At 37.9% G+C, this 11,047-nt stretch overlaps 1 protein-coding gene across 2 annotated transcripts; it reads right to left on the bottom strand.

The window, feature by feature from the left end:
* Positions 1-9,808, bottom strand: LOC102076793 (myelin-oligodendrocyte glycoprotein). Of its 2 annotated transcripts, XM_005465570.4 has the most exons (5): positions 9,618-9,806; positions 7,078-7,416; positions 5,872-5,997; positions 3,567-3,899; positions 1-2,907 (listed from the first exon to the last, which is right to left on the bottom strand). In XM_005465570.4, the coding sequence occupies exons 1-5, from the start codon at positions 9,652-9,654 to the stop codon at positions 2,843-2,845; spliced, it is 900 nt and encodes a 299-aa protein (XP_005465627.1). In that variant the 5' UTR covers positions 9,655-9,806; the 3' UTR covers positions 1-2,842. The 2 variants fall into 2 exon arrangements, with proteins under 2 accessions (XP_005465627.1, XP_019203915.1); XM_019348370.2 differs by lacking the exon at positions 5,872-5,997 and having other exon boundaries at positions 9,618-9,808.
* Between the last annotated feature and the right edge of the window lie 1,239 nt (positions 9,809-11,047).

Below are 11,047 nucleotides of genomic sequence, written 5' to 3'. Positions count from 1 at the left end.
TTGTCTTTGTGAGGTTTTATTCTCCTTTGCAAAGGGGTCAATCAATACAGAGTAATACAGAGTCAGAAAGGCTTTTAACCAAGAATAAGTACAAACAGAAATGATCTACCCACTATGGTCACAGAGTACAATCAGAACATTTCATACAAAAGATAACTTGTACAGTTGAGGATATTCTGTATTAAAAGAGTATATCGAGATTGTTGTAAATAAACATTGTGCAAGAGTCTTAAATCACACTTATTTCATCATATTTTGCTACCCAGGAGAAAGACTGTCGTACAGTTTTATAAAGTAGTTTGAAGCAATAGTTCTCTAGGCTCTGTGAAGCTCTTTCATTGCCTTGGAAATGAATGCATGGCCTTATATTGGCATTTCCGTGCACTTTCAATCCAGTTATTTTACCTGACTGCTTTCAGAATTATGTTTTTTGTTTGTTCGTTAAACCACTTAACACTGACCTGTGAATCAACTTAGCAAATCTGTATCTTTAGGCACTTTACTACAATGGCAGCATGTTGCAAAAGTACACAATTTGTTCCCATTTCTGAATCTATATTACAAAAACTAACAATACAACTGGACTGACATAAAATATTTTTTGCACCTAAAATGTTATTCTCAAGGAGCTATTAGCTGAAAACCAATAAGAGCACAATACACACCATGCACGTTGCATGAAAATTCAAGGTCCTGGTCGCGGTTCCGACGCCACTACTGCAAGCACTTATGCAGTGTTGTGTTACAAATTTTTACTTAAAGGTCAACAAGAGCCCATGTGAATTTAATGAAGAACTAGATGCATCTGATGCAGGGACAGGAGTGGGGTTTTCACAGTTTTTTGTAAAATTCTATATTCTTGTGCCTTTTTTCAATCACTCTCTAAACTAATCAGAGTTTAACTTGTAAATGGGATTCCCAAGTGCAGCATCTTCTTCAACACTACCATAGACACTGGTCTATGGTAGTGTTGATACTTGAATAGCTCTACTCAGGACTGCAGACCAAAGCAAACATCACCTTAGGACCATGGCCTGTACCTATGACTCTGGTAATAGAGTTTGGTTGTCCTCAAAAGATATTCCATTAAAAATGGAATACACTGTGCACAAGATGGGATCTGTCAGTGTCTGGGATACACGTTCCTGTTTCAGTTTAAGTATCATGCCACAGCTGATAGCAAATGTTAAACAAAAAAAGCTAGCTAGTAAGTGAGGATGAGCAGACTTAGGATTAAAGAGAGATGAGATAAAGTAAACATTACATTGTTATTGTTTTTTTCTGTAACAGTTCATCTCATTGAATTCACAGTTGGTTTCAATAATTTCCTGTTTATACCACTGTTATGGCACAAATAATCAGAATCAACAGGGACAACTTCTGCTCTACAAAAAATACTTGTAACAGGCACTTTTAGTTACTTTGTTGTGACTGCTGAAAAATGAAAGAAGGAACTCTACCAGTTCTCTTTTCAAGGAATGACAATAAAATCCACACCAAGACCTTATGTGCACGAGCATCGGCAGAGAGCACTGCATTGTACCTGACAACAGATAAAGGTACAACCCTGGTTTCAAATTCAATGTTTTGCAGGCTCAGTCCTGAGTTTCAGGAGTTGCACAAATTGGACATACAAATTGGACTCTCTATAGAAAGCAGAGTCCAATTTGTATGTTTCCCTGAGAGTCTCGCCATTGACAAACAGTCTGAACACACACACGCATATTTTATGTATGATCTACAACAGCTCTGAAACTCCAGAACAGCTTCAAACATCTGTTATACAAAGAGTACCCTAACTAACAAAAACAACCAAGAGATGCTATACCAATAAATAAATGACAAAAAATGAATTGGAGATTTTAGTCTTAAAGTTGAAGGCTGAAGCTACAGCATGTTCCAACTACACTTTTTACATGCAGTATATCCTAAATAAACGAAACTAAGACCAAAGGAAAACATAACAAAAAAAGTAAAATAATTTTGAAAGAATAAATAACAACAAACATACAGAAATAAACACACACAAAAATATACTTTTTTATGAACAATGAAAGTCTTGATTCACTTTCATATTTTTTTAGCACCATGTTTTTAAAACTTACATAGTGGTACACACTCGTAATAATTTATAACAGCTACTATTGACTAGTTACTAATTATTATACATTTTATTTTGCTGTAATTTAGTGGTGATGTATCTGTCGCAACATTTTTTTCCACTGCATTCAGGCACTGTTCTAAACTTTTCCCAGAGAAAAATAAATGACTATAACTGATGATACATTACAGCAAATAAAGTTTTAGTAATTTAGATACGATTCATGCATGTCCAGTATAAACTGTTTGGGGTCCAGCACTGAACCCTGTTGAACCCCACAGGTAACCTTCAGTAAATCGAAATCAAAGTTAAAATAGTTAAACACTACAGTATCAGTTAGTACAGACATCTGTCATCAAAGTAACTGTTTACCTTTGTCAATGTTAGATAGCTAACATTTTTAGAATTTTTCTATTTTATTCCCAAATAAATGAAATAAATCTTAAATGTATTTAAAAATGTTCTAAAAAAACACTTTACTGCTCTCACCTCTCTATGCATAACTTTAGTTTAAAGTGTGCACAGACAATCTGAATATTAGTTCAGGTTGTGCTGAGTGCATGTGTCAAGTGTTCAAACTGACTGAAACAGACATTTGAGAGCTCACAAACACACATATTTGTCAATGTGACTTTTCATTTGGTAATGACACTCATTCCTGTGAATTTCATTTGGAAAAGCTTTGTCAGGAGATAAATCACATTGACTGCATAGTGAACAGATTCACCTTTGCCTTTTGATTCAGATGACATAATTGTTCTGTCTAGCACACGGGAAGAAGCTTCTGATGGTTTTCAGCCAGCCCTCTGTAAAGGAGAAACACAGCATCAGGTCAGATCCTGAGCAAAGCAGAGTCCTGACCAAGACCAAGATCAAATGACTGCATACAGTTAGTATGAAGGACAGAGGATAATAGACACTCACATTCAGAGCTGTTTTTCCTGTTTCCTGAAAACATCTCTGCTGAAAACAATTACTTTGTACTAAATATAGTTATAACTTAGGACTGTAGTTTTATTCTCTATGATTTCATCTGTAATAAACTCTTCCCACTTCTTCACTATTACTGGAGATTAATGCTTCAGTGGGAAATCTGCACAAATGCAACTGCAAACCATTCTGAAATGCTATGAGGTAACCCATTTTGTAACCTGATGTGCTCTTCCCTACAAATGTAACTGCCTGTTGCATCAACACAGCTCACAACTGCTGTCACTTGCCACTTTTGTAGTTTACTACACAGGTTCTAAGATTCTTGATAGCCTGCATCCTTCTGTCTCTCACACTGCTGTTCATTTCCTGTATAACTCATCAGTTCTTCAAAGTTTTTTTATGTGAAGACAGACCTTCATAGACAACTCAGTAATATTCTCAAATATGACTGTAGATGTTTCTTTGAAACAAAGCAAGTTAACACACTAAGACATCATCAGGATCTTTCAAGCTCACATCCTCTAATACTGACCTTTGACCCAGAGTGCCACTACTTTCTGTTTCAGGGCCTTTCCATTCGTGTCATACATGGTGCATATGTAAACACCTCCATCTTCAGAGCGAGGTCTTGACAAAGTTAGGCTGGCGTTTCCTGTCTTCCATGGATCTTTCTTCATCTCTGTGCGGCCTGTGTGAGACACGTCTGGATTTTTCCGATCCTTCTCATGCACGACCTTCATTTCGTCTTCTTGGATATGTTTCCACTCCACTTTGGTGGTCTCCGTATTCTTCAGTTTTTTGGATATGAAGGGTAGCAGGACAGACTCTGCCCCCTCTGTCACATCAACAACTTTGAGCTGGCAGACTGAGGGAACAGAGCAGAACATGAGCTGTGCCAAACAGAAACTGTAAATCACATTAAAAACAAACATTTGAAGTATAGTTGAGACGAAAATCAGTGTTTAAAATCTTTTTAAAAATCTGATTGAGGAATGTCTTGATGCATTCTCAATCATCTAGGAAAGTAAATCTCCAAAAGTTGATTCGGTTCATCTGGACGTAGCGTTTTGTGGGAGAAACGTTTCGTCACTCATCCAAGTGACTTCTTCAGTCTAGGCTGACTGCAGGTTTCCCCAAATCTTATAATCAGTACAGTTGCATAACGACCATTGATTAACAACCACTGATCAAAGACCACTGATCAATGGCCATGAGTACTATTCACAGAGAGTTGGGGAATGGCTGCAAGTCATGAGAATTTGCATGATTATGATTAAGGAACTGCCCTCCCAGCCCACTGTTTATTCAGTGGGCTGGTTTCAGTCAGCTGAGACTGAAGAAGTCACTTGGATGAGTGACGAAACGTTTCTCCCACAAAACGCTACGTCCAGATGAACAGAATCGACTTTTGGAGACTGATTGAGGAATAATTGTCATTAAGTCAAGTTATTTTGTGTTCCACTATTCAGACAAAAGATAATTGAGAGGTTTCACAGAGGTATAGAAAGAGGAAACTGCACAAGACATCAACACTGATTTAAAAACATTAGAAATGAGACGAAGCTACTTCTGGATATTCTCTCACTCACAAGGGGTTGCCTTTAATTTTTCATTTGGCAGGTTTGAGATGCCAGGAATATCCACACAGAGAACTCAGATGGCACAACAAGAATATACAAACTCCACTCAGGTGTTTCCACTTTACCCTAATTAGTCCTCATTGTATCTGTATGTATACATAGCTCCAGCATACCTTTGTCTTTTGTCAGAGTTTCTGTATTGTCCTCCTCAGGTTTCTTATCCTTGTTTTGTTCATTGTTTTTTTTTACCCTCATGTTCTTTTGGACTTCTTTTGGCTTTTTGGATTTCAATGCTCGTTGAATTTGACTTTAATAAAGGTTACAATACCTTTCTTTTTGTTCTTTTAACATGAGGTTTAAATCCTGCATTGGGGGTCTTCATTGAGAGAAATGTGATTTAATGACATTGAGAGGTCAGTAGCTTTTTTCTGGTTGATTGCACACACATGTTTTGGGTCTTTACTGGGAGCCTGATGGAGGAGAAGTGTTTGAGGCAACCTGCGTTTGGCTCTTTCACTTCTCTGTTACCATCTCAGCAACACTGTTTAATAAAACTGGTAAGTTGAACAGATGCAGGCGCCATCTTTCAAAAAAACATCTATTAGGAATCACTTATTTCCATGAATGTAAAGAGTTTAAGCCATAGTACATTTACTTTTGATAATTGATGTCCTTTTTATACAATTTTATGTGTATTGGGGTGTTTTCATTGTGTTTTATTGTTACTTTTCTGAAAGAAATGGTTTTAAATAAATCAAAATTAAATAAATAATTACATGACAACTATAAAGGTAATAATATTTTACAATTCTGAAGCCAAGAAGTGCAAGAAGCATCATTTCTGGTAGTCTCCCTATAAGTGTCACCACACACCACTGCTGGACAGGCAGAAGAAATGCTGCTCAGGCTGATTCAGCTCTGCTGCCAGAAGGACAGATACAGATTCATACCACACATCTTTATAACACACCTGTCCAACAGAGACAGGTGTGTTATAGGTTTACTCTGTCAAGTTATCAATAATACTTTTCCAAAAGGATTTCTGGAGAAAATAGAAAAAAAATTATCTTATTTTTTATTTCCAGTCAGAACATGTAGTAGTTGGAGAAACTGTAGAAACTTAGCTCAGTGACATCAAATGTAAAACTGAAACTGTAAGCACCGCTCCTTTAGGAGCAGGCCAGGTATTCAGTATTTGTTACTATGGTGATCTATAAAGGGCCACCCACCCACCCACTCACACACTACTACACCCACCTGCTGTTTTCTTCATCCTTTGATATACAAGACACATGAAAACACTAATGGCAATAGCCAGGACAAGCACCGGAACCAGGACCGCTGGGAGAACTTTGGGCCAGATTGGAGGAGGAGGAGGACGCTCTGTAATGAACACAAACACAACCTGAACATGATGCTGAATGTTTTGAAGAATTCATTTATAATTAATATAAATTAATTGTTAATAACAATGCTAATTGAAATGAATTCTAGTATGACCTCTGCTTCAAATGGATTTAAGATTTTTAAATCTTATTTTGATTATTTTTATAATGATTTCTGCTGATGAAATCACAGTTATATGTTGGTTTATCATTTTTAAACAGAAGTCTGACTTTGGCTAGGTTCACACTGCAGGCAAAAGCGCATCAAATCCGACTTTTCTGGCCCCATGTGACCCATATCCAGTCATGGTATGACAGTTTGAACAGCACAAATCCGATATTTTCAAATCCGATCTGGGTCACTTTCGTATGTGGTACTAAATCCGATACATATCTGATGTTTTAGAAAGCGTCTGCTGTTTGAATGGTCATGTCGCATTAAATCTGCCTTTTACATCACTGACACAAGACAGACGCCAATTATCAGCGCCTGGCAAGACATCGTGAACGCTTCCTGGCCATCCAGTGTAGCTGTTAATGAAACTGTTGGGAAGACAACGTTGGAGAAACGTGAACATTTTATTTGTACTGTATAATCTGCAGATTCTGACAGAAATCTGCAACTATCCTTTGAAGCACCGCTCCTCTCTAAAACAGCAATAAGGATCATTATTAGGCCAAATGTAAGAAACAAAATAACTTTATAACTTAAAGCAAAACTGAGAAACATAAAGTCCGAAACAAGTCTTTATATTAAGGCAATCAGTCAAACAATACTGTTTGGTCTGGGTCTAAACAGAGCGCGTTGTGTGTGACGTCTTCTTTTGTGCATTGAGGGCCGTGAATGGTTTAAACTAGAGCGTGTTTGCTGTCACATTTTATTTGTAGTGTGAACAACCAGTCAAAAAAAATTGGATTTGATCAAAAAATCGGAATTGAGCATTAAGACCTGCAGTGTGAACGTAGCCTTTGATCTTCTCTGGTTATGTTGACCGTTCCTGAAAGCCTTTCATCTTTGTAATGTTGGATGGTCACTTTTCTCTCTGGTCACTCTCTAAGGGGAATCTACAGCACTGACCTTTGACCTTTAGTTGCACTTCAGTCTGGTTCTGTTTTTTTCCAAGCTTGCGTACGCTGCAGGTGTAGATTCCGCTGTCAGAGAATGTAGGTTTTCTCAGAGTGAGGCTGAGGTCTCCGGTCTTCAGGGCGTCCTTCTGAATGGATGTTCTGTTGATGTATTGTTTATTTTGCTCTGTAGGATCATCACCTTCCTCTGTGCGAACATGGATGATTGAAGGATTCAGGTCATCGCGTCCCCACACAACTACACCCTCTTCAGATGGAACAGGAAGCTGGCAGAGCAGAAGGACAGACTCCTCCCCCTCATACACCTCGACTCCTGAGGCATACTGGGAAACTGAGGATGCAGAAAGAGGTTAAATCAGTCTGAGTTCCATAATAAACAAACAATGTGAGCCGGTGTACAATTATCTGTAGCTCAGTTGTGCAAACACATGAAAAGAAAGTCCAGCTTTCCTGTTTCTATTCTGAAATTTAAGAAACTACAAAAAGAAAACGGTAGTGGGTGAACTTCTGTCCTGAGTTCCTGAGGCTAAAAAACAGACTGGAAATCAGTTTCTGAAAGAAGATCTGAGTTTTGCCATAGTTAGGGGTGGATCAGGTGACACTGAATCATTCCTTAGTTATGAGCTCAGGCTGCTGGAGGCTTCCCATGATGCATTTTTTCTCCTTTCCCATTGTTTTCATTCCCCGTGCATTTATACACCACCACAGGATATCATTACCCTTTGTCTTTTCTCTCCATTTTTTGTTGTTGTTTTTCTTCTTTCACACAGTCACCAAGTGCTGGTCATAGGGGATCATCTGACTGTTGAGGTTTTGATTCTAATACTGTAGGTTCTTTATAATATTAAGCTCCTTGAGGTGACTGTTGTTCTGAACTAGTGGTATATAAATAGGACAGAATTTAAATGAATTATTTTAATGTTTAAAAAACAAGTGGAAAAGTAGATACAGCTGAACTGAACCAGAATTGCAAAACTAGATTACAAAACTAAGACAGAACCTATAGAAATAAGCTAGAAAATATCTACTAAAAACAAAACTGAAAAAACATAACAATATACAAACTATGAATCAAGCAGGAATTAGTCAACAACAAACAGAACTCTAAGGTCCATAACTCAAAGATGGAGGACCATGACAATGTCACTTATTCAATATAACTATAGCTTAAATCCTCAGAGGTATACACACTGTGTGAAAACTCTGTCAGCACATGTAAAAACATGCAGGAGGAGCACAGGGTGTGTAAATCAAGTAAAATAAGGAAATTTCCTGCCTCAGAGCTGCAGGGTGACATGACAGTAAGTACTATTAGTCAATATACAGCGATTCTCTGATGTTCATGCATTTTCTTTTGTGACCTTTAGATGAACAGAAATGTTAGTTATTGATTATAAATATAAATACAATTAATTTAATAAACATTAATAAACTAATGCTATGCTATATACTGACATACAGAGAACACAGTCTGTTCAGGACCAAGTCTTCTGCCTAATATCATAATGTTCCACATGCATTATAATTTAATGAAATATATTTTCAAGTAGCCTAATAAATGTGTCACTGCATGTACATCATCAACATCTGTCAAGTAAGAGAAGCAAAGTACAATTCAGTAGGTCAGGTTTCAACAGCATTGATGATTATTGATGACCTGGGGTAGCCAGTTTCACAGCGGCAGGGGAAACCCAGTACAAAGTGGGCTGGCAGGATTTTAGTCATGTTAACAAAAAATAACCAAAAAGTCCATAATGAACACAAATGCAGTCATTCAGCTCTGCAACACCACATCTTACTTTCATGTAGTGTATATTTCTTCTTCTCTCAGACCTGCACCATACAAAACTGAAATGTCTGCCAAAATGCAACAATTAATAGGACTCGGACGTGTCTTACATTAATGTGTACTCTTTCAGTACATAATAGGCTACCGACTTTAATAAATACCCAGTATGACACTGCACAATACCAGTACATTGGCATGTGTATGTGCGTATTTACCCAAATGACACAGTTACTGTGTAATGCGGATGCGTGCGACGCAGATCATGTTTTGTTCTTCTACACTCTGCCCAAGTGAACAACCCATATTTGAACGCAGAGCAGCCCTGCGCGAGTCCTGCGTCCACCTGAGCTATCAGTTATATCTGTGTTGATATCTCTGTGAAAAGCGGTGGAATTTAAATATTTACCCAACTGTAAGTGAGGGAGAGGGATGACAGAGAGACAGAGAGGTATTGAGGAAAGAATGAAAAACGTAAGAAAACACGCACACGGGAGAGAGCTGAAAGCAGCCAGTAAGAACTGATACAGATGCTCACACGGACGACTTCATGTTCTTAACTTCATACTGGCATTTTAACAAGTTATATCTGAGTAATCTCAAGTTGTTACTGTGGTGAAAAAACGTCAACTCGCTCTTGGACATGAAGAAGCGCCACACCCGGTGCGTGTGTGCGCCAAGTGAGTATTTCAACTGTTGACTGATCAAACTGACAGAAACAGAAAGAGGATTAAAGGTGATGTTACCGAGCAGGAGGGAGACAAGCAGCACGGTTATCCTCATCCTCCTGGACGACTCCAGTTTAATCTGACAGACCGAAGAACCAGATTAAAGTGACCGAGAGGAAGAAAACAGATGAACAGACCTCCTTCACCTTGCACTAGTTTATCGCCCTTCCCACAACGAATCCACCTTTACTTTCGGATTGAACCGGAAGTCTGATGCTTTCACAATACAATACATTTTTTAAATTACGTATTAAGTAATTTCACTAAACAATGTTCTGGGCTTTTATAAAGCCATTTAATTCATCATTATATTTGACTGATTCTTAATATTGTTATTCTAACTGTTTGATGTTTAGTAAAGACGCTGGATTCGTGAGTCCTTGTAAGCATTTACTGTAACTGAGGAGACATTGCATGCAAACAGCTTGACTCAGGGCTGGGGAACAGGTGTTGTGCCCAAAAGTGATTGTCTGCCAGAAAGTGATTGCCGTCCGCGGGAGCGCGCGCAGCTGCTTAAAGCTGCAGCGCCCGGATTACTTGCGTTGCCAGCTACTTCCGTGCAACTGATAAAACGTGGGGGAAAAAACAACAACAGAAAAAAACACATTTATGCTTTTGTTATTAGGCAAAGGTATGCATTTATGGAACTTTAATGTTTCTTGTAACCGAATTGTGACGCTTATCAGAAGGTTGCTTTCAGTGTGTAGCGCTGTCACGAATGACTACACGCATCACGATGGAATAATTAATGCCTACAGGTTTAGTATGTCTACTCTCGTTGTTCATATTTGTTATAAGACTGTCGAATAGTAGTTAAAACAATAAAGACCTATTGTGCCAGTATCACCATGACTCTTTCTTGTTTGTTCAGAATAACGACTGAGAACATGGCATTTTAGCGCTACCAAAAAGTGATTATGAATGGTGGACTGCTTCATGATCTGAGTATTTTGCAAGATTGTTATTTGCATACTTATTTATATAACACTTTTAACAAAATACTCGTGTTACCTTGTTTTGTCTAATTCATATTGGCTGCAACATTTACCCATGTTGGTACCACAGGAGCTGTGCCAAGAAGCCCCGCAAGAGCAAAAAAAAACCCCATTTGTTTGTGAAGCATGCTGGTCAGAAAGTTAGGGTCGCTATCAGTTTTTCTAGGGATTTGAATTGTTTCTTGTTTTGTATCGTTGTCTCCTATAATATTTATTGGTTTTTTTATTTGTTTATTAATTCATTAATTTATGTTCGTGTTGCTGTGTGTGTTTCTGTGTTGTTCACAACATTATAGTTCAGCTTTGATTGCAATTTGTTTGTAGGATTATTCAATTAGTTTGTGTTTCCTAACATGTTAGCATAGTTACTGTATGCAAAGAATTAATATGTATGTTGTTCCATGGTTTACTGGTGTTGAGCTTCCACTATACCCCCTGTTTCTGGTCTATTTG

Source organism: Oreochromis niloticus, linkage group LG18 (assembly GCF_001858045.2).
Source record: "Oreochromis niloticus isolate F11D_XX linkage group LG18, O_niloticus_UMD_NMBU, whole genome shotgun sequence".
Lineage (NCBI taxonomy): Eukaryota > Metazoa > Chordata > Actinopteri > Cichliformes > Cichlidae > Oreochromis > Oreochromis niloticus.
This window is presented reverse-complemented; position numbering and strand designations above follow the sequence as displayed.

What these genes read in the sequence shown, in the direction of transcription:
- LOC102076793 (XM_005465570.4), bottom strand. Translation starts at nt 9,654, where the DNA reads ATGAGGATAACCGTGCTGCTTGTCTCCCTCCTGCTCG. An exon ending in AAGGATGAAGAAAACAGCAG is followed by an intron (nt 3,900 to 5,871) that starts GTGGGTGTAGTA and finishes CTGTTCCCTCAG; the next exon opens with TCTGCCAGCTCAAAGTTGTT. An exon ending in AGTGGCACTCTGGGTCAAAG is followed by an intron (nt 2,908 to 3,566) that starts GTCAGTATTAGA and finishes TCTCCTTTACAG; the next exon opens with AGGGCTGGCTGAAAACCATC.